The 26,342-nt window shown below is 47.6% G+C and overlaps 2 protein-coding genes across 3 annotated transcripts in view; one reads left to right on the top strand and one right to left on the bottom strand.

Annotated features, from left to right (window-relative positions):
- The window catches only part of LOC149330891 (transmembrane protein 62-like), a 37,042-nt gene extending 21,865 nt beyond the window's left edge, over window positions 1–15,177 (bottom strand). For both annotated transcript variants that reach the window (XM_089561608.1, XM_089561606.1), the window contains exons 1-12: window positions 14,652–15,177; window positions 14,002–14,113; window positions 13,732–13,869; window positions 13,099–13,144; window positions 12,759–12,906; window positions 9,800–9,918; window positions 8,614–8,736; window positions 7,664–7,819; window positions 6,972–7,121; window positions 4,033–4,156; window positions 3,134–3,215; window positions 2,154–2,279 (exon numbers count right to left, since the gene is read on the bottom strand). In XM_089561608.1, coding sequence (XP_089417734.1) covers window positions 2,154–2,279; window positions 3,134–3,215; window positions 4,033–4,156; window positions 6,972–7,121; window positions 7,664–7,819; window positions 8,614–8,736; window positions 9,800–9,918; window positions 12,759–12,906; window positions 13,099–13,144; window positions 13,732–13,869; window positions 14,002–14,113; window positions 14,652–14,885 — 1,558 coding nt within the window. In that variant the 5' untranslated portion in view covers window positions 14,886–15,177. The remainder of the gene's footprint in view (window positions 1–2,153; window positions 2,280–3,133; window positions 3,216–4,032; window positions 4,157–6,971; window positions 7,122–7,663; window positions 7,820–8,613; window positions 8,737–9,799; window positions 9,919–12,758; window positions 12,907–13,098; window positions 13,145–13,731; window positions 13,870–14,001; window positions 14,114–14,651) is intronic.
- A 1,287-nt stretch (window positions 15,178–16,464) lies between these two features.
- On the top strand, window positions 16,465–25,625 carry LOC149330890 (uncharacterized). The gene is made up of 7 exons (XM_089561609.1): window positions 16,465–16,764; window positions 18,198–18,494; window positions 19,783–19,891; window positions 22,507–22,776; window positions 23,128–23,280; window positions 24,368–24,547; window positions 25,465–25,625. Exons 1-7 carry the CDS (start codon window positions 16,514–16,516, stop codon window positions 25,561–25,563), a joined length of 1,359 nt encoding a protein of 452 aa, XP_089417735.1. The 5' UTR covers window positions 16,465–16,513; the 3' UTR covers window positions 25,564–25,625.
- Window positions 25,626–26,342: the final 717 nt, after the last annotated feature.

Genomic DNA, 26,342 nt, shown 5'->3' with positions numbered 1-26,342 from the left:
AAGCATGCAGCAACTCCTTCATACCTTGAACGTCCAAAGACTGGAACCATCTTCCCGGATCGATTGCCAGCACTGAAAACATTCCTCATTTTCGAACAACATTAGCCAGAATTGTATGTGTAAATCATTGACTTGTCTGCTTTGTGTTCTCTTTTTGTATTGTATTTATTCGAATCATCCACTCCCCTCTGTAATGCCCCAGGCCTTGAGGGTAAAAGAAATGAATAAAAAAATAAAAGAAAGTTCGTTGAAGGAAACTTGCTGAAATATATGCCACTGGTTTGTCTTGACATCAAGGAGCGTAATAAGGATAAAATTATCATCCTGCCTATCATACAACTTGAGTTATAAGGTTTCTAAGCTGCCACTCCAGAAACAAGGATACCAGCTTTTCTTCCAATTTCTGAAGCAGCAACTCCAAACCCCATAACTCGACTTCCATGACAGACAGAATGACAATTTTACACTTATTGCACTCCCTCATGTTAAGACAAATCAATGACATGCATTTCAGCAAGTTCCCTGCAGGGAAGTTTCTTAAATGGTCTCTCCAAATTACTTGCATAACATATTGCATAATTGCACAAGGACTTCTTTCACATGAAATTAAATGACATTTAAAATCAGCACACAAAAATACCTACATGTTCCCTTCAGATCGCATAATTGTGACTCATTAAAGGTGCACTGAAGAGGAACCTGAACTCGTATCTTTACCACTGCAACTCGATCTACATGTTCCGAGCATTCTTGGAAACTTCGAATTATTGCCATCTGAGGCCAATTTCCCTAATTTAAATTGGATTAAAGTCGGGCTCGCGCCTTTCTTTTTTTTAATTCCCCGCAAACGGTGGCAGGAGTCGACCAACCCTTGATCCAGTCCTGTGGCGGCTTGCCGCTCTGCCATCGGCGGAGTGATATGTAGTGATCAGCGAAAGCAAACAGTCCGCTCGTATTTTCATTTCCGTGGGCCTAATTTGCAGCTATGTTGTCTCTGACTGGATCTATTTATTCACGGAAACCTAAAAGAAACAAAATAAAAGTGAAAGCAATGTCCCCACGCAACTGCCTGAAGGGCACTCCATGCAATGGTCGACTCCTCCCACCGAATGCGGGGAATTAAAAAAAATAAAAGGCGGGAGCCGGACATTAATTTGTTTTAATTGGGGAAATAGGCTGCACAGGCCAATAAGTCAAAGTTTCTAAGAATGCTGGGAACGTGTAGATTGAGTTCCCACGGCAAAGAGACGAGTTCAGATACCTTTTTAAGGCACCTTTAATAAAAAAAATTGTTCAAAGACCAGGGTCCCCCCTTGAGGACCATCACTTATCTTGCCTTCGCACAGCTGCTTCTACGGGAACTTGTGTAAAGTTTGATTAAGTAGATTAAGTAAGAGTAGTGCCTTAAGCTTACAGCTATTGCTATGAATACCAGGCGAGCAAACAAGCAAAATATTTCAAGGGGGCACTTTGGTGATCTAAAGTGCGATGAGGCGAAAGCCTTTCCCACGACGCTCTACAGCATCCTTACACTAGACAAGAACAACAGCATATGTGTTGGCGGGAAGTCAGTGTAGCATAGCACTCTCAGCTATGGAACGGGAGGATGGTGGTTCGATTTACGCCATGCACAAGATTTTAGGATTTCTTTTTCCGGTTAATGACTAGTTAGTAATGACTTGCGTCTAGTAATGACTAGATACGACTTTCACTTCAGATGTAATGGATGGACGGACAGAGTCATGTTCACGAGTATGAGCCATTGAAGGCTTTCACCTTAACAAAACATGCCCGATAGTTTCAATGTACACACAGCTTTCAAACACACAAAATAAAACACATTATCCTTTATCATTATGCGAGTAAATCTAGTACACTTTTCATTAGCCAGTTCAATTCTGAAGCGAGAACTGCTTGATCTTTAATGTGCACCAGCACGCAAGGGCGTCCGCAGAACTTTTTCCAGGGGGGGGGGGGGGGGGGGGGGTTGCACCCGATGTCCGGGGATGGGGGAGGTGGTAGGTTTGTAGTTTTCTACTAGGGCATAAATAATATTTGTAATTCCAGGGGGGGGGGGGGCAACCGCCCCCCTTCTGGACGCCCATGCCAGCACGTTTTGCAATGTTAATGCCAGTAGAGTGATCGAGCAGTACCTATTGCCAGGTAGAGGGGTATGGAGACCAGGGGCCAGAACAGCACGTCCACCGAGACTAGCAGGTGGAGGCGCCTCTTCAGGCCACCACAGCACAGCCGCTCCGCACTCAGATCAGGAGGACCCACTGCAAAACACTCCGCATTACAGCAGCAAGCCTCATCTTCAGGTGCCACACAGGTTCTGGTAACCCCGATACACTGTGTCCAAGCTAGATACAGTGTACAGCCTGTGCTATGGTTGATGCTATACCTATAAGCGCCACATGCAAATAACAATTGTAATGATAAACGTTTCTGGTGCCATGCAGCTTCTAGTGGCCTCATTACACTATGCACAAGTTAGATACAGCACATAGTGCATGCTGTGGTTGAGGTAACACTTATAGGCGTCACACATGTAAGTAACAGTTCTGGTGCCACACAGCTTCAGGTAGCCCCATTACACTATCCATAGCTCGATACCACATTTGTTCCAAGCTGTGGTTGATATAACACTTATAACCGTCACGTTATAACAGTGTAACATTATAAAAGTATAACATGTGACAATATAACAGCCACGTTATATAGTGTAACACTTGTAACCGTAAAAGGGCCTAGTATACACACAAAATGGCTGCTAAGTTTGCCTAGCTTGTCTGTCACACTTCTTTCCCTGCACAACATTGGGCCTTTCAGAGTGCAGTTTCCTGGCCTACCTGATCTCTTCTCACCCATGCCCTTATTTTCTTGTGCACTCTCAAATATGCATTCTTACACATAATTAGTGGACAGCCTACTTGTCTGTCTTAACGCTTCCCTTTCACTACACTCCTGCTGAAGACAAAGCACCTCCTCCACTGCACTCTATGACATGACTTCAGGAACTGTTGTCATTGTGGGCAATGAGAAACATACCCAAAAAATTCCAACTGGCGATAGTACCAAACGGAACAAGACCAAACAAACGACATGCCCAGCCGGAAGCAAGGATGCTTACGCCATGTTGATGTCTGGACTGCCCTGATCCAGCACATGGGCAGCACGCAGGCCAGCACGATCAGGATGAACAGCACCCGCAGCTGCAAATAGGCAAGGTCGTTTTGAGTTATACGCACATGTGCGCCTTTCAGGCAAAGGTGGAAGAGGAGTGTTTTCAGCTGACACCAGTTAATTATATTCTTATAACTATTCCATTATTAATTTTTTTCTCTGGCTCACATGCTCACAAATCACAGTGTGCATTTCAATCACCATGTGTATTTAAGGCATGGTCATACAAGCCAACTAGCTTCGGCTATGGGCCCAACAGGTTTTGGTGTACTGTACATATGGTGAATAAAATAAATAGAATTAGAAAAGTAAAGGTTTAGAATGGCCAGTTTGTGTTACAATGCTCTTGTTGGTGACAATATGTTTTGTCAGTGATCATAGCCCTAAGAGGCCATTGCTAGGTGGCTACAGGCAACATGAGCTTATGGTTTGTAACATGAGTGCTGCTGCCGTATAAAACAAGTATATGGCACAACTGCAAAAATGCAAGAGAACAACATGAGCAGAAAAAACATCATTTAGCACACTCACCAGACAGAACAAACACAGAAGTCAAACAACACGCAGTCCACAGTCTAAAACGCACCTTCCAAGTAAACAAAATAATTCTGCTATTCATAAGAAAAATTAGTTGGCCATATAGAATGCTTCAATATCACAAGAATAGTAACTACAGGTGCCTAATAGAGGCACACTGTTTACTGACTTTGTTTTTAAATTGTTTAAACAAGGCTATAATGGGGCTGTGACCATTTCAGTTAGCAAATGCAACAGTGCCCAACTTTTCAGCAATAACTGCAGCAAGGCTGCTCTAAGTGAGCTGAGGGAGATGCAGTGGGTCCCTACCGCCCTGATGCCCCCCTGCAGCAGGATGCGCATGGCCAGGTCATGCGAGGGGATGGTGCCGTCCACGGAGAAGGTCACCACGTGGGCATCCGACCACAGGCCGTCTGGATCCATGGCCTGCACCCTGCATGGCATCGGGACACCCATTTATGATGTTGGTTGGGACTACACTCCACCTCATAAGTTCCTCGCAGCTCTACCAAAAGTAGAGGCCTTCTCAGCCAATCAGGACAGTGCATTAAACATGTTCCTCCATGCCTCGACTTTTGCATGTCGACTGCTCGTGGCATGCATCGGTACGGTTAGAAAAAGAGTAAATTCCTACATACCATAAGCGCATGTACACTTGCATACGCTAAACACGGTAATTTTGAGAGATCTTACACCATTTTTCAAAATTTAGTTCAGAGTATGTTAACGAAGAAGCTACAATAGGCTCTGCTCAGTGGTGCCATCTGGTTGTCAGAAAGGGAATCCTTTTTTTTCAACAAATCGATGCCCCACTTTAGGCCTCGAAGTGACAGAATCATCACTCTGAATAAACAATAAAGCAAATTTATCACTAGTAAATTTTGTTATAGGAGAAGTGCAAGCAACGATGCAAAGGACCGGTGCCCAATTTATGGCCACTGATCATACTGAAAACAGCAGTAACAACAAAGAATCCAGTCCGAAGCTAGGAGTAGTGCTTCAATGGTCATTTTGGAAACAATATTTTAGAGTACCCAAGAGCCACGCTCACGCTAAACAAAGGAAATAGCACATGTAACACGAGCGTACAGTAAGTCTTGATTTTAAATAGCATTTGGCACAAGTACAGTTGTCCACAAACCTGTCCAGAGCGCTCAAAAAATGCACCAGGGAAACACTTGCATCATTTATAAAAAGCGTAGCGTTCGAAACAAGACCTTATCATGCGTGCACACTCCCACAGATCTTGTTTAACACCTCATTCTTTAAAAGCTACATTGGGCCTGCCAGGTACCAGCGATAGTCATAAATGTACAACAGATGGCGCTGTTCGAGCACTCTAGACAAGTGTGTGGATGAGTGCACACTATAAAACACACTATTTTTTTTTTAGCACCCGCTATCTCATATGCCCACTTCATATTACCACTGGTACATTCTGCAGCATCAGAACGCCACCTTTGCACTCATAGCAACTTTAGTAGAGCTGCAAGGAACTACTGAGATTGGATGTCGGTTGAGTTTCAGAATAGCAGCGTGTGAATACACCCACTAGTTCTTTTGAAACAAATAAAAGCAAGCAGGACATTGAAAGGTGCGATAGTTGGTACGGCACTTTCTGGAACAGTATAGCTATGGCATGCCAGAGAGCAAAAGCAGTGCCAGATGCCGGATGGGCCACCCAGAACTAATAAAAGCGGCTGAACGTGGTGGCATGCTACAAACCAAAAGCAGAGAAGAAAGCCAAGCACGCTGTCAAGTTAAGAAAAGCACTCGAGAGTGGGGGCTGAGCAAGCTGCGAAAGAGGCCAGGGAGATCATATGTGCCGCCCATCACAGAGAACACAAGCGGACAAAGACGGGGGCACATTCAGGAGCTAGAAGGCCTAAACAATAATGGGATGGGAGTACCATCACCTATGAGCCATCCTAGAAAACATTATGCCTTTCCTGCAATGCATTTCATGCTTTACATCTTCTTCCAACAATTAGATAGACTGCTTTTACAGCACAGTTCTTAAAGCGCACAGTAGTGAGTTGAGCAGTGTCCCTTGCCGTCGGCCAAGGCGTAACAGGCAGAGTGAATGCGCAGCACAGCGGAGGACGTAAGAGAGTGAACATGGAGCACAAAAAGTACTGCGATAGATAAGAGGGCACGAGGAGGAAAGCAGAGAAAGAGGGCATGGCAATTGCCAGATGACGGGCTCCATGGAGCCCAAGAGATGACACCAGAGTAGCACGTGCGTTAGCAGCAGCACGCACATAGCATGTGCCATCATCCGTTCACCCAAGGAGAGGCTCAGTGGTGGCAGGCCGTGGTGTGCTGCCTAAGGCGAAACACAGAACCGCTTCCGTCTGGCACTGCATTTTCCGTGTGCGGTTACCTATGGTTCAAATATTGCCGCAGGTGTGCCAAAAAATCACATTACCGAGAAGCACAATCATTCGGTAATTCTTTTTGTCAGGAGATTCTCCTCGAATCCAGATCAACCAACAAGTTTCCCATTGCACACACCCAACAAAAAGCAATTTTAAGCCAGACGCACAATCGCCCCACTCTCTACCACATTCACCACAATGGTAAATGCATATGGTGGTTACCGGTACTATCTTTGCGAAAGCTTGTTTTGGTTCATTGTCACGAAGCTGATTTCTGAATTATTCAAACTAAATCAGAAAGGTATCCAACCAAACGTGGTATAAAACAAGCTCCAAATACCACCTCAGAGTGACATTTTAGCACGAACAAGCCAGCCAAAACAAGCATTTTACAAGGTGCATTTAGACACCTTAAGTTAAGGACAACACAGCGAGCTATGGAAAGAAAAATGATAGGTGTGACGTAAAGAGATCGGAAGCGGGCAGGGTGGGTGAGGGAACAAAAGTGGGTTAATGACATCCTAGTTGAAATCAAGAGGAAGAAGTGGGCTTGGACAGGGCATGTAATGCGAAGGCAAGATAACCGCTGGTCCTTAAGGGTAACGGAGTGGATTCCAAGAGAAGGCAAGCGTAGCAGGGGGCGGCAGAAAGTTAGGTGGGCAGATGAGATTAAGAAATCTGCGGGGATACGGTGGCCGCAACTGGCGAAGGATAGGGTTAACTGGAGAGACATGGGAGAGGCCTTTGCCCTGAAGTGGGCATAGTCAGGCTGATGATGATGATGAGTCAGTACAAAGGCCAACTGTGACAATGAAACAAACGCTACTAGGTGCGCGCACTGAGGGAAGGGATACTGAAGTTGGGTCTCACGTGAGGGTGTGCGTGCCAGGTGCAATCTGCTGGGTGTCCCAAGGGGCAACCCACAGGGGACCCTGGGCAACTTGCTTCAGGGGCTCCCAGTGGCCATCGTCCACGCTGCATCGCACCTCTGACACCGGGACCGGCGAGAACACCAGGACCCTACACAAACAGTCGAGAAGTTACAGCATAAAATGAAACCACTGCCTTTCATGAAAAGCGATGCTCGAGTTCACTGCTACCTTCAACATGGTTAACCTCCGTTGTCTTTCTGCCACTTAGGCCAGTAGGGTAAAACCAATTTTTACAGTGACTGCCGTTAGGGATACTTTTCCAAGTTCTATGGGGTCAGCAGCATAACTTAGAGAGGAAACGAGAAGAAAAAATGTGTGGCTCCCTCTGTGCACAACAAGAGAAACCAATATTCGCGAAATTTGCCCCTGTGCGCACAGAGTGCACCACTCCTGTGACCACTAACGGCAGTCGCCAAGTCTTGCATTGCATTACTGGCGGCCGGTTGCTTTACCACTCTCATTTTTCATCTTTTTTTTTTTCTGTTAACCTTTAAGTTAACCTTTAAGTTATTGCAATTAAATATTTTCTTTCCTTTTCTTCATTTTTTTTTGCATGTTGGTCAGTGACGTGTACCATTTTTTGCTTCCACAATCTCAGGCGAGCAACTTGTACATGAACGCGCAGCCAACCTAATGTGCGTCGAGTGCGATATGCGATGCAGGGGCTCCACAGAGGGCATGGCCATCACGGCACTTTTGGGGTTGGTCACCAGGATGATGGGCCACTCGCGGAAGCGCACATCCACGAAGCTGAACAGACCATGGTCCACGGCTGCTACCCGGAACCTAAAACAAGACAGACAGGGGGCACCAGTCTTAAAGGTGACTCTTAGAAGCCAGTTTTTAGCAGTTGAAGCATTTTCCCCACAGACTGCCCATCACTACAGTGACTTCTGGTCATCATTTTGCTATGCGAGAGCATGGTCAACAGACCCATGTACTTGGAGCAAGAACACGTAGTTGCAAGCATGATCAGACAGTCCAATAACTACACGAAAAAGATGAAGCACAACGGCAGCTGTCACATATTATGCTGTTGTGACGATATGAAACGAAGTCATGGGCACATTTACATGTCCTCTAAACCCCTCAGTAAGAGTCTTTTAGCAAAAACATAGAGCTGTAAAGAACGATAACGAGTGAGCAGGTACCGCTGTGTACTGTTAGCCCGCAATTCGCTCAGAGCCACTTGTTAAAAACTATGATGTCTTTCCTAAGGCAGCTTACATCCTCTTGCCTATCCTTGCACCGCACCTACACACCACCACACACGTCTTGCACAAAAACTGCTGCACAGAGCAGGCACATGAGTTCAGAAATAAGTGTTCCCAGGAGCTTGGTCAGTTTCAGAAGTGGACCTGTCCTTAACTCATTATAAGGACAGTGAGGACAAACAGAAGTCGCGGGTTGTGCCCAAAATTGGAACATGCATCTAGTAGTGTCACCCCACTAAAACCTCTGTATGCAAGTTCACCTCTTGTGTATCATCACCACAAGGGGGATCTCTGAGAAGTTAAGCACCACAACAGATTCACGTGGGTCCCTATCAAGACGCAAGAGAGCAAGGCAGCCGCACTCACATGCGCCCACTCTTCCAATCGGCCAGCTCGAGTTCGAGGAAGCCCGTCGGCTGCAGCACATACATGCCTCGGAAGAAGCCCAGGAGACTGTGGTAGTGGCCACACAGGTAGGGGCCTCCATACCTGCATGCACGCAAGCACCATGTCTGAGCAGGCACAGAACCACTGCAATAGTACCTACCTAACATCCTAATAAGAGCAACAATGGTCAAAGCTTCGCCAGGTTGCATAAAATGGGTGTTACCCCTGCAAAAAAGACACAGCTAGGCAATGGAACAGCTTTATCTGGCTGCACTGTCCTGTTATCTCGCTGTGTACAATCCTATAGCGTTAAAACCCTTTTCAAGTCAGTACAAACCCACATACTTACTATGCTTACAGCGTTACATACAACAGTATGCTTTAACACTGTTTGTGCCCTTGACACAACCCTGTGTATGCTGTCTCCCTCTTTTGTTCAGAGTCTCAATGCGCTGCCACGATACAGAAGTGGAGTAGATCAACCACAAGATATATTCCAATTAAGCGCATCATTGCATTATTTGAAAGAGACAAAAATGGAAAAAGTAAGCCCAAAATATTCAACCACAAGCACCCCTCTGGAACTACCACCATTGTACACAAGAAAGCAGCAATCTGAGCTTAACGATTAATTAAATGCTGCTATGAAGGCAGCTTCGATCAGCTTGCTGTAGCTACCACTACTGCTAGCTATTCAAATGCCGATTAACCCAGCTTCAGCATCCACTAAGCATATCTGTGCATACACTTCGCTGTAATTAAATTATCAGCAAAGCCTGTCATCACTTGCCACTAGTCGCCAGTGGTCTTCTCGAAGCAATGTGAGTGACCACTGTGAGTGTAGAGCTGTAGGAGGCTGTCACACAAAAAATGATGCAACTGAGTGGGCATATCAGTCATCATCGTTATCAAAAAAGGAAAAGGTCTTTTGGAAGTAGCTGAACCTAACAGCTCCTGCCAAAAAGGTCTGCTTTGGCTTCATGGCTTTTCCTTCTATCTTTCTCTAGCTGCAACCCCCACCTCAACCCCCAGCTTTTTTTGCACTTCTATTTCTTTTCAGCTAGTTTTTGCAGGTTTATGCATGACTGTGCAGTGCAGTAAATTTAGATAGCAGTTGGCACTTCTTTATGCCCTTTGGGTCATCTCCCACCCCACATTCCCTTACCTGAGCAGTTCGTGGAGTTCGTCGGAGGCCACGCTGCGAGTTGGGTGGTGTCCAAACCAGATCGTCAGGTTGCTCCCCTGGGTCTCCTCTTTAATCCGCTGCAGGCTGCTCAGCTCAGTCTGCAAACACGGCAAGTATGTTATGCCATGCGAGACTTAACATGCCAAAGCTTCACATGGACTACGAGAGGCGACACAATGGAGGACTCCAGAAAAATTCCAACAACACAATGCTTTTCGACCGATGTGTGCCAACACTGCACAGCACAGCGGCATTTCTGCATTTCACCTTCATCGAAATGCAGCAAGCACACATTGCTGCTAAAAACCATCACCACTTTGCAACTCTACAAACAAAGCTGGCATGTAAAATTGCTGCACCAATTCTTGTTGAAATTAAATAGCCTTAACCCTTTGAAGGTTTTTGCCGTATATGTGCGGCGGTAGTTTTCTGTCCCACAAGGTCTTTGCCGTACGGGTACAGTTTTGATCTTCCGTTTGAAATTTTGCGCCAAAAGAACAATGCGTGCTCACTGGGGGGTGCTGCCACCTCTTAGGACTTACAAGAAGTGTTTGAATTTTGTGCTGCCTTCTTACGGAGATAAGCAGAACTTATGTCTAGCTTTAGCGCGGCGGCACAGACTGCGGCAACACCCCTTTTGTAGTTTTGGTTTCGCCGCGTGATCGCAACGGAGTCGCTCGAAATTTGAGTTTTTTTTTTGTCAGCACTATCTTGCAGGGGCTGCCGAAGTTGATTTCTATCTTTATTGGCGCTGCTCTTAGCTTGCTTATCACCGTTGCTCGCGAGGTATTCTCGCTCTCTGCGGCAAAGCGCCTACGCGGTTTTGATTCCGCCGCGGGATCGCAACAGAGTCGCGCGAAACATGTTTTCTCTTTTTGGGCACTCTCTTGCAGAGGCGGCGGAAGTTGATTTCTATCTTTATTGGTGCTGCTCTTAGCTTGTTTATCACCGTCGCTCGTGAAATTCTATTGAACATTTTCCAGTTGTGAGTGTGATGCTGTCACCAAAGTACTGTTCCTAATTTTTTTTTACTATTTATTCTCAATTATATACATTTTGTAGATTCAAGATCTGCAATAAAGTAATTTGACCACCTGGGAAAGTTTTCTTCAAAATAATTCGACCCTCAAAGGGTTAATATGCTCACCATGGCATTTAGCAGTGTGACAACACAGAGATGAGAGGACCGTACAAACGGTTTCACAATTAAAGGGAGTTTCCAAGATTTGCAAGCAGATTCCTTATCCTCATCAAAGCACTACAGCAGAGTAAGGAAGAAGACAGCATTTCACAGCCTGTTCTTTGTACTTGGTCATCATTAGGAAATGTGGAAGGGATGTGGGCAGTGTTTTAATTGGGTCACAGATGACGATACAACAGATGATGTCATTCATTACTGATTTTTTCAAGCTCTCTTGTATATTCAGTTTTTAAGCCCTGCATGGATGAACACCATAGACCATGAACACCATGAACACCATAGAGTGTTCCAGATAATCACACTGACCACACATATCAGAAAAATCGAACACAAAATTAGATTACAAGGTGTGGATGCAACAGAAAAGGGATGTTAAGCAGATGCCCTTAATTTTTACAGCAAAGTGATTTCAAGTAACTCATACTGCTTCAGTACTGACTGCTGCATCACTAGTACACATTTTAGGCAGGAGAAGCTTTTATACCGGTCACTATTAGTGACGAAACCATCCTGAAGGACCACACAAAAGTACAGGAACAGTGGAAATGCAGAAAAAAAGAGAGAACAGCAATACCGTCACTGTCCTCTCTTCTTCAGTTCACTTGTTCAGCTCCTGAACTGCATTGATCACGAATAGTCCAACTGCCATGCTCTTTAATTTCCAGTAAGGGCCTCAATAAAGGTGCATCTCAGTTTAAAAAATGGCTGAGGCTTAACTTGGTTAAACCTGGAGAATGCGAAGCATCATCGTGTCACGTGATTTGGAGGCGCACAACCACAGCGACGGCGCGAGGTGGGCCCCCGTTTCTCCACTGTCGTGATGTCATCGTGTCACGTGGTGTGACGTCATGTATCACGTGATTCGGAGGCGCACAACCATGGTGAAGGGCTGAAGTGGTAGCTAAAGTAGTATGCTTCGCATAAAAAGAAAGACACTATGAGCAAAATATAAATCAGACTCCCTTTTCCTCATTTGGTTTTTCTCTGACCAGTGATTTCGACTGCATCAGGATGGAGCAGCAATCGGGATGGAGGCAATCAGTCACACGCAGTCTAGTGCACACAATTTGTCATGCGTGATGAAGGTGGGTTTGCTTCTTTGTCCCTACTAATCATGAGGCTATCTGTATCACAATCCCCCCAGTTTACAATTGAACAGAGTGACCAACAAATTGGCTCATATGATCAAAAGACTTGCAAACAGCATGTTCTGTACAGAACAGGTCAAGCTCCAAAAATATTCCACCGACACATTTCCTAACACATTTGCACAATTATAACAATTGGTTGTAGTCTACCAGCTTAGTTTAGTCCAGCCGTGCAGTCATAACCAGTCGTAGGTTTGTCATCTAAGCCAGTATAGCTTGTCAGTAATGTATCCTGATAAAGTACAGCCTTGTCAGTACAAAGTGTTAACTGTAGTACTGGCTCCTCTGAGAAATGTTATGACAGGTGATCCAGTTAGTTGTCATGTGCTACTAAATAAGTTGTGCTTGCGTTTACGGGCTCTATTGCAATAATTACAGGGGAGAAAGACGTTCTATTCTTGTGCTATTATTATTCACTATGATAGATGGCACCACATGCCACCGTACTCTATCATCACTGTTATGATGCGTTAAAGGGGATCAAGGTTGTCCTTGGTTCCTAAACTTCGTACTGGGTGCACGTCTGTTCCCTGTGTTGTCTCTGCTTTGCATCCCAATGACTATGCAATACAGCAACAAGCTCGCTCACCTTGGGCAGAGAGCCGACGAAGTTGAATGGTCGCTTGACACCGGGATCGGTGCAGGTGTCGATTCCAATAAACGTGTAGCGATCGCCACCATCGCGGTAGGTGTAGGAATACGAATGCAAGTGGTGTCGTCCTTGTACGGAGTACACCCTATGGGCCAGCAATACCTCCATTTCAATATGACTTCCATTTCACAAAACGAACAAGCGGCAACAGCCCTTTTCACACAACGTAGTGCCATGCAGTAGTGTTGCAGTGCATCAATCACTGATACACACTCGACTATTTGCATGCTGAAGCTTCGGCGTATTTGCTACCATAAAGTGGGTAATTGCATCTCACCTGTAGAAATTGTGCTCATGCTCCACAGAAGCGAGATTCAGATTATCTGAAAGAAAAGGTGCGCGTGAGCAAACCGCAAAATCACACTGTATATCAGCATTAGCAGACGACTGAAAAAGCAGACATGTTCAGAACTAGCACTCCAAGCACCAACACACATCATGATTAAATTAGTTAATTTAATCGAACCACACAGAAAGGCTGCTATTATATATAATATATATATATATATATATATATATATATATATATATATATATATATATATATATATATAGGCATTACATGCCCTACCCGGGCACAAAGATACGAAAACGCTAGCATCTGTTGTGTCTTTTTCTCATTTGATGTCCCTGTATGCTAGTTATATGCTCATAATACTACCAGCAGGCCAAATGAGCAGAGGCCAGTACGTATACACTGTTAACATTATGTAGGATCAATTTGTGCACGTCATGCACATCTATGGCCTTTTAGCACTGTCAAATGGCATACAGAGCCAAATGCTTCCGAGAAAATGGTGCACGAGTAACACAATCAAGTCGTAATATGTGCGCTGCACAAAAAAAGCAAGCCACACCCCCTAACTCATCTGGCCCACTTGGGAACTCACTAGATCACTGTACCGCATACCGTGATTCCCCCGAATGTCCAGCCAGATATGCTTCCGCGTGACGCCAGTTTCGTAGATGGCTCTCCAGTACTGCTGCCATTCCTCACGCATCTGTCCGGAGTCCAAGAATCGAGTGCCAAGGGAGTCTGCAATGTCACCTGTGGAGAGAACCCCTGTAGTTAGTGCGCAAGCTGAATTCAATTTGCGAGATCTTAACAGCTGACAGAAAGGCATAAAATTAGCCATTGTTAACCATTAACAACCCGGCCATCTTAGATGAGGAGACTAACCTGTCATTACAATGACGGGTGGCTTGATGATTTTCATGATGGTTTCGGAAATGAACTCCTTGAAATGTGCTGCGCGCTCTTGTACTGAAGCACTCAGGTGTGTGTCACTGACCTGTAAACGCAGGAGCATATGCAAATTCATTCTGTGAGCATTCAGGGAATTTGGCATAAGGCCTTGAATCTCAGTCAGTGTTAATAATGTACTACCTACTCACGAAACATACATTCAGTACAAAATTTTCCCTGTATGAGCTAGATTTATTATGCTTTCAGATCGAAAGCAACATCTGCCAGTTCCAGGCGGTTTCGTGAGCATTATAAAGAAGAACTACGGCAGCAGAAGTGCTGACATGGACAACTGGCGTCGCCAGTGTCATCTAAAGATATCCTCAAAAGAACAAGGAGTTGTGTGCTCACTGTCAGTATTCTTTCGGAGATGCCAGTTAGCTAAACCAATGTGGTTACACAATACTACAAAAGTGTGCCGTCACTGCGCACAGATAATACATTCAGCACATGCATGGAAAGCGAGACCAACACTCTGGTTGCTGACAGGAAGCCAACGTGCAGTTCTACGAGAGTTAATAATACGTTATCAATGGGCAGCTTTTGGGCCGGCGCCAGCGCTCGATCAGCCTGCGACAACCGACCTGAACGAAGTACATCAGGTGGCGGTGCTCGTCGTTGGGCACGATGTTGGCGGAAGCATCGTCAGACTGCTCGGGCCAGAGTTGCTCCGGATGAACCGAGTCGTCGATGCTCGCCACGTACAGTGACACGAAGATGAAGAACACCAGGACTGCAAGCGCTTGCTTGAAGCACGACATATTCTGCGGTTCTGGTCGCTGCTGCTCCGGATTACCAAGTGGATCAGCATGAATCATAGAAGGAGCAGCGCCTTAGTTCTTCATCCGACAACGGCAGGTCGGACCGTTCGAAGTGGACCGTTTTTTGGGGACCCTGCCGGCCCCCCGCACGAGCGGAACTAGCGTACGCCTCTCATCGTCGTCGGCGCTCAGCGCACTCGCTGCGAGCAGCACGTCAACTGAGGCACATGACGCAAGTGGCAAACGTGTTTGCGTTCGGCACCGTCGAGCAGCGCAGTCAGGCGTGGAACTCGCGGTAAGTGCGAAAAAAAATGCGACCAGAATAGAAGAATCAACTGCCGCATTCACCAGTAGCAGCTGTTTTGTTTTCGTTTACCAAACATAAGCTGACGTCATCGCCTACACGAGTTAAAAAAAGTTGGTTTCGGTTCCTGTTTCGAGCCCGCTAGCTCTCAGAAGGAGGGATCGTTGGGTTGACTGATAAATTTCAGAGTTGCACTGCAAGAAATGGGACCGCATAATACATATTCCGAGCACTGAAGACACATTATGTTTTTGCTTTCTTTTGCACCCTGTCGTCCACAGTTAATTTCGCCAATGACATGCGCGTGAAGAAATTGTTACTTTTTTTCAATCGAAGGCTTGCTTAGAATTTCACAGAAAAACAACTCAGTCTAGGCAGCATAAAACTTCTCGCGTCCTAATGATCCCAGAAGAGCGCAAGCCATGACGTCTCCAATCAATAAGGGGACCCTTCAGGTTGTCAGCGTCGCGCTTAAAGGCAGGAAAATTAAGATTCCTTCCTGCATGGAGCTGTACGCGTCTTCCATTAATCCAGCTGTTTTGTTCTGCGTTGGTCTTTTACTTCCTTGTTGAAGGGCTCAAAGAAAGATGAACGCGTGCATACAGATACAGCTCGCTGTTTCACCTAAGACTGTTAGCAATTTTTAAAATCCATGTTCATGCAACATGGAGACTTCTATGCGATAAATCCAAATTGCTTTAGTTTTTTTTTTTTTTGCCCCGACGGCGAATGCTGCCACTTCGACACCTCCTTAACATTGCATGCGCCAGAGACCGATCGAGCGTCCCCGTCTCATTGGCAGGGACATTACTCGCTGCGGTCACTTGGTTGACTCTGTGGTGGCAAACATGAACTAACCGCTTTGGAGGGCGCCGTCGGACCCCCTGTCTATATTACGCCGTAGTTTTTACTCGAGCGCTGCTGCGATTGTGACCAGTATGACTGGTAGAGTTCATCATCCCCACAGTGGTAACGAATTCTACATTTGTCATTGCAGTCCACAGTAATTATCACTGGCAGGCACTTGTAGAATCATGACGGCCTTACTCACGCTTACCCTTGATTAATTTTAGTTCCACTGTAGCAAAACTTCGATGTTAATTAAAATAAAAAATTTCAGGCACAAAAGATGACATGAGGAATTAATGACCACAATGGGTGAATCTGTGCGTCAAACTGTCGAGCTTAATTAATATCTAAGTGTCGCGCAATTTCCAGCTGAATGATTGCAAGGCTGATTCCCCGATCAGCTGATGATGATGATGATGATGTCCTCGGGCTGAATGGCACATACCCACGGCGGGGGATTACAAAAAACCTCAACTCAAACGAGCTTCTTCTTCTTTAACTGTGCCTCACGGCCCGTGCCACGTGCCAGCACATGCCCCCCACGGAGGCTGAGACGATGAAGAAGTGTCGAGTGTCGCCGGTCACCGTCGTCACTGTCGGGCCTCCTCTGGAAATGGACCACGACGGTCACCGCAAGAGCTCCTCGTCGCCCCAGCAGCCGACGCCGCTGTCGTCGTCGCCCGAGCTCCTTCTGGGCGGCCAAACGAACTTTGCCGGGGTGCACAAGCCGCCGCGCGGACGGCACAACATCGAGGACACCGACGACGAAGGCGACGTGCGAAGGTATGCGCTGAACGTTGCGAATCGGAGGCTACGCTTTGTTAACCGCGACTGAGACGTGTCCCCGCCAAGGCGAGAACCCAGAGTATAATACCAGAGCGCTCTAGACACCTTAAGACTAGTTCCCCATAGAGTCGAGCCTTCGTGATGCACCCGATAGATGGCGTCGCTGCTTAATCAATGTTAAGTCGTGATTAAGTGGTCATTGATTAACCACCATTAGCGGAAAATGTCTCCGGTGTTCGCGTCCGGCATGTGAAGCCTCGGGGGAGAAGAGACAACGTGGAGAGTTGGAAAGGACTGGGAAGAGGGAAGGAGATAGGAGGGAGAGTCAGGGGAAAACGAACAGAAGGTGAGTCGGTAGGAGGAGACGGGGGGGTGGGGCAGTGGCGAGAGGGCATGCCATGGCACACGGTGATTGATAGGCTAGATCACCCCACCCGCCGCCGTCATGGTGGAACACTGTGCCGCATGATTTGCGCTGATCGTCTGTTTTTTCTTTATTGCAGCGACAGCTGTTAAGAGCACATTTTCCGGTTCCGCGGTGTCGTCGGTGGCATAACACCATGCCATGCCACGGCCGCTAGATACAAAGCGCATCAAGCGGCCGTGGCAATGCTGATTAGTCAGCACGCAGTTACGTCGCGCATGACGTCACTGCCGTAACGCGCCAGGGCAACGCTCGCCACGTTGAGGTGTCTGGAAACAGTGACATCACGGACACTCTTCCAGAGAAGGCAAATAACGAATATACGTTTAATTATAGTTCACCGCCTCAAGCAGGTGTAGCTGAATTTCTCGTTACACAGAGTTAATCGCTCTGAGAGTGTTAACCTTTCGTGAGGAATATTTCAAGGGCTGAAGATACGGACGAAGGCGAACACTTCAGGCGGACAACGTTAAGACAAACGTCCATTTCTTGTGTGGTTGTCTTGCTGCCGTCATCTTGTTCCGTCTCAGAGCAGTATGCCCGCTACCCTGATCAGTTCCTCTTTTCCTGTATGCTCCACGGGAAACCGGGAGACTTTATTCACATCCTCCTCATATGCCCTACCTTCCCACACCTTCCATCCCCAACCGCGCAGGAGTCATACTGGGAGACCCACCTGGCCATGGAGCTCTGCTGCTGCTGACCAGCGCCGAATAATACCGACGCTTTAAAGCGGATTGCCCTCCAAGGGCTGTCCTTTGCCCTTTAAGGGCAGCCCCCTAAGGGTTGCCTCGTGCCACGTAAGGGGAGGGGGGAGGGGTAGGGTTTGCCCCCTCTGCATTGCTTTGCAATCCAATTGCTACGGAAGAAAAAAAGTGCATATAGTATTCAGATAACATTATCCAGAGTTTCTTGCAGTGCCTCCTGTCTAGTTTCCTTTCCTTTTTCTGTGCGTGTGTAAAAACGTCACGACCGAAGGGCGAAAGAGAACCGCGCGTGTTCACAGGCCATCCGAAGGGCTGTCGCCGCGCAAGCCATCGCTGGACGCGCAGCCGCGGTCGCCTGAAACCCCTACGGAGGTGTCGGCGACCTCGACGACGCCTCGGCACAAGCGTAAGCGCAAGGGCCGCAAACCGCACCGATCGCCCTCAGCGCACGCCATTACGTCAGGCTGCGACTCCACTTCACCCGGCCCGGCGAGCCCCCAGTCAGCAGGCGCCGTCGACATGCCGGGGCTGCAGTCCGCCGAGGTCGGCCAGCCGTTGGCCGTGGTCCGCACACCCGATCAAGTAGATATACACGGGTGAGAAGAGGCGTGCGTATACTGATGACTGAGCTGCTTACCGGGATGTCTTGAATTCTTCGCCGTCTGGTGGTTGAAACCTGTGACACTGTACTCTATACCTCACAGATTGTTCGCAGTGCAGTGAAAGCTACGGGCGCGAGGCGAGGGCTTCCACGTGTCACGCTGTAACGAGCCAACTTGACAAATCTGGAAGCCATCGCCCCGCGCTCGTAACTGCATTCCACTGCGAACTGATGGAGTACTATATCCATGGCCAACATTCCTGGGACAAAAATTTTGAGCCCCGCGCAGTGGTTACGGCGCTCGGCTGCTGACCCGAAAGACGCGGGTTCGATCCCGGCCGCGGCGGCTGACTTGCGATGAAGGCGAAATTCTAGAGGCCTGTGTGCTGTGCGATGTCAGAGCACGTTAAAGAACCCCAGGTGGTCGAAATTTCCGGAGCTCTTCACTACGGCGTCCCTCATAGCCTGCTTTGGGACGTTAACCCTTTCAGGCGCCATTTTTTGTTTTTACCGAAATGAATTATTTTTTTCACCTACGTAGTATATTCAGGACTCAATAATGGGAATTTGTTCGTTTTCGAACGTGAAAGACCAGCAAGTAAGCTTTTACAACGATGTGAATTCCGTTCAAAGTGTCAGATTTATTAGAAATAATAACATCGAAATGTCCTCATGTGTCAGGTAAACATCCAAGGGATCATGGAATCGCTTTGTGCTTCGAAGATTAACATTACGCTCGAAATTGAGCAAAAACAATCGATGTTTTCACTCCCGGCAAAATCTGTCTGCACAAAAACGGCGGACAAAGTGCTACGCAGCTCACTCTTATGTGAAATATTATTCACTGCATTCGCTACATGATACAAAAAGCAACTTATTTGCAGCAAGAAGGGTGCTCAATGTGACTGAAATAATGAGATAATTGTTAAGTGCTCCAGTTTCTCAGAAAAAGCTGTAAGTTTGCCGCTTACACAATTGTGTACAAAGCGCCTGAAAGGTTTAAACCCCAATAAACCAACCAAACCAACCAAAAATTTTGAACACTGGAATACTGTAAGGCAGTGTTATCGAAATAAGGAAGGAAATGATCATTCTTCCGCTGTGCAGCAAAATCTTTCCTTTAGAGTATTTCCATGACTCGCAACGTCGACACCTACAACGCAGGCACCGGGTTCTCACGCGGCCTTTCACGTTATCGCGTTAAAAGAGCTCAAAAGAGCGACGCCTCCGATCTATGCCCATTGACTGTGCTAGTGGCTCAGCCGTCTGGTGTCACCGTACAGGGAGTCCACCAAAGCGCCGCCCGGTCTCGCCAGACACCAGGGCGTCGAGGAACTGCAGGCCATCGAGCAGCTCCGCCAGCGGAGGAGCCCGTTCCGGGGGGAGAACACGGTGAGTGGCGCAGTTTTGGCATCTGCAGCACTTAACTCAAGTCGTGGCGTGCGAACGTCTCCATCAAACACTCTCGACTTCCCCTTGAGCGTGTACAGGCGTGATAGCTCCCAACAAGTAGGCTAACCCTCCCCAAGTTTTTCTGAGTCTCCGGCAACCTATCAGACAGTTTCGCTGGCTTCTGCAATATATGCTTCTATGATTTCAAATCAAATCAAATCAAATCAAAGGTTTATTTTTTGCACTCCATACAAAGATATGCAGGACGCAGGGACAAAAAAGCTTGTCAGAAGACAGCTTGACAGGGCCCCTGCGCCCTTACAAATTGCTGGCGTACAGTGCAACAAAAAGCATCGCTAAGGACTGAAACAACGTGACATAATTACTACAATCAAAACGAAATTAGGTACACAAAAGAACTGCTACAAAGATTTAGTTGTTTTGACCTTGAGGAGTGATCGGTTGCAGACACATTTATTCAAAATTTAGCAGATACGCCTTAAGTTCGGCCGGTTTCATGTTGTATACATTTACATCTTTTGAGATTAACTCATTTAGAAGCCTGCTTATACGATTTTCAGTGCTGTTCCACCCCTGACTCGTCCTATAAAACGGAACCAACCATGATTCCTGGTTCCGAAGAGAATATTGCACGTCAGGAGGCCGTTTCAGATTAAACAGCGATAGATATGCCATATTATTGAATTTCAGTCATGTCTTATATCGCATTATCAAACGGTGGCTGTATAATTGGGATGCCCAATTATACTAAGACTTCCCAACTAAGACCTCCGGCCTTTTATATTGCCTACATTAACCTACAATGAAGGCTTCCATGGCGATAGTGATGCCCCAACGTACAGCCTACTGGTCGTCGACCCCTGCCATCGCGTACCTCGCGGAAGTTAGAGCGTACAGCGTGTGTCGTACTTAAAGGGAACACGGCAACGCGCGGCCCGGCGCTCCGGCCAGCGTCGCACGGCCGCTGAAGCTGGCGCAGGCGCAGAAAGCTCGAGAGGAGGAGCCTCCTGTTAACTATTACTCGTGCTCCCTCTAATTATGGCACATACTGTATGTGCTCTGCCCAAGCGATCGCCACGTTTGGGAGACATAAGGCCTAGCGTTACATGGGACGAGGGATGCAGGCAGTCTTCGTACCGCCTGCGCAGTGCAGGTTTCTGTACAAATTTACTGGCACACCCGGCGTCAGAAGTTTACGGAACACACGAGTCGCTCGAAAGAAAGCTATTTCCGTATACTGACTCAGCACACAGCCTGAAAAGGGCAAGCATTCTGCAAATGTCCCGCCCTAATTTGCAGGCTACTCTTGCTTACTGTATAATGCACAAGATTCGCCTTTTTCGCGACTACTATATGCCTCGTAAATATTTGACGTCTAGTAAGCATATTCTGTATGGCATTTCCAGGACCAAGCAGGTGTGGTTAGGAGTTATATTTTATAGAAAACAAAATGTAGCAAATTTACTTTCTTTAGTGGAAGATCTAGAACATTACTTGAAATAGAAACTATGCACTCCAAAACAAGAAACGCGCAAGAAAATGAAGGAATTGTAGGTTTCAAACCCAAAGAAAAAAGAAGCAAGCTACAAATACACTTCAGAAGTCGCCTTGTAAATTCTATATGCTGCTTCAGCAGAGGGAAAGCTGACTTTTACGGCGGGCAAGCGATCTCTATGTGCGATTGCGCCGGGTAACAAAGCATCCAAACGTCAATAGACTTATTTTATTGTGGATAGCTCCTGAGGAATGCTAAAGGGACCCTGAACTTGAAGCGACCGGATTTTCGAAGTGTCCGTGCTAAAACAGGTACATAAACATTACCCAACAAATCCTAATTCCTAAGGGAGTAATTACTCATTGGCATCCACCCAAGCGCAGCCATATACGGCTACAAAGGCAAGCTATAAAGCTTTCTCATAAACTTCGTAGTTAAAGAAAAAATCGTCATAGTCCGGGGTTCGAACCCGGGCACCACCGCTTCACCGGAGTAGCCGCTCTACCAACTGAGCTAACCGGGACTTTTTGTCTTTATTGCCTGTTTGACAGATTACAACAGATCACAAACATATGTTCTGCGCTGCACTCTCAAACATCAAGAGCGGACATGTGTTTCACTCGCGTGAGAAAATCAAAACTGTTTCAGGGAACACAACTCTCCCATCAACTCAATAACTTCATCTCCAAAACATAGCTCCTTGTACACTTCACGTAGCTTAAATACGTTTTCTTTGAAGTAATCTCGGAACAGACCGCGCATCTTCATCGCAGTGTCGTACAGCCATCCTGCTTTGCCAAATACTGCGCAGGCGAAGAAGGAAAATTACATCATATTTATAAAGATTCGGCTCAACGTCCAGGAATCGTATCCCATACGGCGTCAGGGGTAAGTCTTTCTTTATTGTACACTGGAGCACGTACGACAAATCTACTCAACCTTGGGGGATTGCCCTAAACACTTGACCAAACCATAATTCCACGAGAGATTTTGAAAGGAGCGGTATTTTGTGAGCGTGAACACACAAAATACCCGCTTTGAGGAACTTCAATTAGGGTGAACCCTTGGTCATCCACGCTGGTCTCGTCGCTACGCGCAGAACAAAGATGGCCGCCCGTCACCAGGCGTCGGGCGCCACCCGCGCCGCTCCCCGACGGCCAACAGCAGCCCGGGCACCCCGACCAGGCTGGCAGGCAGGCGCTCCCCGCAGGCCGACCTGCGCCGCCTGGCGGGCAGCCTGGACCTCACCTCGTCGCCCGTGCCCACCCCGCGCCACGACATGGCCGCGTCGCCTCAGCCCAGGCCCAGTCCGTCGGAGATGACCGAGTGCCCCTTCTCGCTGCCGCCGGACGTCGGAACGGGATTCCTGGTGTGGTGTCCACAACACTGTTTCATCACCATCGTCATCACCTTTAGCAAAGTTATGCCTAGAACGGCATTCAGCAAATATACTGCACTCTAAACAGAAAGGAATACAAGGGGAGTAAGCTGTCCTTTAGCGCACCCCCTTTTAAGGGAGTGCGCTTATGTGCTGCTTATTCCCTTTTTCACTCCCATATACGCGTAATTGTGTTTTAAGTGTACTATACTATACTTCTAATGCGTATACGTTCTTAAATAATTCGAGAAAAATCTATTTCAATCGGTTTTCACGACAGCGAATATATACGCTGCCTGTACACTGCACATACGTATATCCTCATTACCCCTATTTGTTTAGCTGGAGCCCCCCGTGGCCTCGTCCAGCCAGGCGCCCGTGATGGACCAGCGCAAGTTCCGGCTGACACGCACACGGTCCCTGCCCGACCTGCGCCAAGAGGCCGCAGCGCCAGAGTTCCTGCGAAACCGCCTCATACTGCAGACCGACGACACGGTAAGAGCCGCCGGTGCCCGCCATCACTACTCTGTCGTGCAGTCACGATTACTACAAGCTCTGCGAGAGTCATCAGTGCCCGCTGAATACAGCAACGTGTATTCAGCAGACACATATGACTCTCGCATGCGTCCCGCAACGTGGAGATGTTCTGCGCTGTGCTGTTTTGCCTCAGTACTCTGCCCTCCCTGTGCTGTTTGGCCGTGCTGTTTCTCAGCGACAGCTGTATTGTCGAACGTTCTTCGAGCGGCCGTCGTTGTCGGTGTCGTCCGCGCACGCCGCACCCCATGACCGCTTACTGCACCCACGGCTACTCCAACACAGTCACCGCACTGCGGTTTTCGCAGATCGTTGGCAGCAGTGGCGAGCACCACGCTGACTTCAGTCAAGACTAGACAAAGAAGGTCACGTGACACGTATGTCACGGAGTGACTAGCACTGGTGGGCGTTGCTGCGCGCATCCACAAGCGCGCGGTTTTCGATTGTCATGCCAGATGGACAAAATTCGTTGCGCCACTGCGCCGCGGCTGACAGCGTTCTCGAAACTGAAAAATGACACGGCTGTTACTACTGCTCTGGTACAAAGCCACAACTGCACAAAGAACAGTCCGAAAGTGAACCATTATAATTTATGTACGTGAAATTTCTGTTCGGGCCCGAATCAACGGCATGGATGCATTTTACTCTTTGGAAATGTTTATTAACAAGGTTAAGTTGCGGATGATTGCATACGTGCATGCAGTCCTGAGTATACATCTTGCCTCTGTCTGCCTCATCTTCCTCCCCAGGGTTGCTGGTCGCCTTCCTCGCCAAAGTTGCCAGACGACTGCACTCTTTCCGCTGCGCGCGCTTGCCGAGCATCATGTAGCGGAGGCTAGCTATCATTTAGTTAGCCAGCCTACTTGCTATCCCGATTCACCGTTTTCCTGGCGTTCTGAAACAGTATGGCGCCAGGACGGTCCCCCAAGCGCCCTTTAGTAAGAGAAGGCAACTGGAACCATTTGAACAAGGATCTACAACGGGGATCCTTGTATCATCCAGTGGCAGGTTATAATGCCCTCGGTGTACATTGTTATGTCCGCCCCAGGTGTACCTCCCGTTCATCCTGCGCAAGGAGTACGTGATCCGCACCAAGCTGCGCGTCTCCTTCAGCCTGCTCAAGCCTCCCGTGGTGAAGCGGTCGCACAGCGAGGGCTACATCACCGACGTCACCTTCCTGCAGCAGGCATACTGCAACATCTGGGAGGACACCGACACCGAGGTGGAGGTGATGTACGCCCCTTCATATCAATGCTTACAAGCACGCGCCCTGTCCATCGGCGCCCTTATATCTGCGCGGTACCGTGAGCTTTCGCCGTGGCCTCCTGGCTCCTCCGCAACAGTCTATTTTTCTGTATAGTGTGCCGCAATAACAACTGCTAACGTTTAGGCTTCTTGCGTAAATCACGGAACCGAGCGATATAAGCATAAACGTTGTCAATTTTCCCAAATCTCCGTCCCCCTCCTTTCTTCCCCAGGTCGTGTCGTCGCCGTCGATGTCGTCCGCGCATGCGACCCCCCCCCACACGCACACGCACGCACGCACACGCACGCACACACACACACACACACACACACACACACACACACACACACACACACACACACACACACACACACACACACACACACACACACACACAAACACACACACACACACACACACACACACACACTTTATGCGCCTACATCAAGAACCTACACAGCCGCAAACGGCCGCAGCCCTGTAGTATACCGTATACATCCCTAGAGCCCCATAACCCAGCATAAAGTTTCTAAACACTCATCATTTCGCATCGCTGAAATTCGCATCACCACCCCAGGTGGTCGAAATTTCCGGAGCCCTTCACTACGGCGTCTATCATAGCCTTAGTTACTTTGAGACGTTAAACCCCATAAAAGAAGAACCCCAGGTGGTCGAAATTTCCGGAGCCCTCCACTACGGCGTCTCTCATAGCCTTAGTCGCTTTGGGACGTTAAACCCCATAAAACCAAACCATAAAACCAAACCAAACCCCATAAAACAAACAAACAAACCACAAGTATAAACGTTCGGTATTTCCCTTTTTCGCCACCGACGACGCAGCTCATCCGATTTATCGTATGAAAGGGTACCCAGGGTGACTGCGTGCCCTCTCCTCGCAGGACTCCGACTGGCGGGTGGACGAGGGTTGCAACTTCTTCGACCTCTGCTACTTCCGCTGCAAGTGCTGCAAGAAGCGCCTCAACCCGACCACCGCGTGATGATATACATTGTTTAGCGGTGCTCTGTAGATTTCCTCCGATACGCGGTTGGTATACACAAAACGCAAGCCTACATGGCAGTAAACGATTCGTCCTCCAACGCACTTCCTAATAAAGGCGAAATGTGCTCCGCGGGGGAGTAAATTTTCATATGGACAACATGAACTGGTGGGCGAGTTGGTCTGACATGTCTAGTGAAGCAACGCAACGGCACAAGGCCAAGGGAAGAAAAGGACAAACACAGCGCTGATGTGTTTGTCAGCGCTGTGTTTCTCCTTTTCTTCCCTTGGCCTTGTGCCGTTGCGCTGCTTCACTAGATTTCATATGGAGTTCCTGTGTCACGAATGTGGTGGGACTTTAAATCCGGCTGTGGGAAAAGACCGTCAGGCCTTCAAGTGAAAGGTAAACATTTTTAGGCACGTGTTCCCGAGTGTCATGTGTCTAACACGGTGGGTCGTCGCGCATTTAAATGGCTCCTTGGTGGGAACAGCCGAAATAACAAAACGCAGACACAGAAAGGAACACACACAACGTAGACGAAGCTCAGTTTTCTACACTTTTAACACATTTAAATGGCATTTAAAAGCCCAACAAGAAAGCTTGCTATGCCTTTTATCACCCCTGATTAATGATTATGCCTCAAAAGGCCAAGGAACAGTTCCGAAAACATTACTCATAAGCCTGAAGTCTCATCTTTTATTACCGTGCACTATGTAGATTGCTATATCTTGTTGGGCCCCAAGAAAAATGAAGCAATCAATTGCAGTATTCACCCCAGA

The sequence above is a fragment of the Amblyomma mixtum genome, chromosome 9, assembly GCF_055824585.1.
Source record: "Amblyomma mixtum isolate Tamu chromosome 9, ASM5582458v1, whole genome shotgun sequence".
NCBI classification, from domain to species: domain Eukaryota; kingdom Metazoa; phylum Arthropoda; class Arachnida; order Ixodida; family Ixodidae; genus Amblyomma; species Amblyomma mixtum.
This window is presented reverse-complemented; position numbering and strand designations above follow the sequence as displayed.

Coding starts and splice junctions, on each gene's coding strand:
- LOC149330890 (XM_089561609.1), top strand. CDS start 16,514: ATGCCCCCCACGGAGGCTGAGACGATGAAGAAGTGTCGAGTGTCGCCG. Junction 23,281..24,367: donor TACTGCAGACCGACGACACG/GTAAGAGCCGCC, acceptor TGTCCGCCCCAG/GTGTACCTCCCGTTCATCCT. Junction 24,548..25,464: donor ACACCGACACCGAGGTGGAG/GTGATGTACGCC, acceptor CTCTCCTCGCAG/GACTCCGACTGGCGGGTGGA.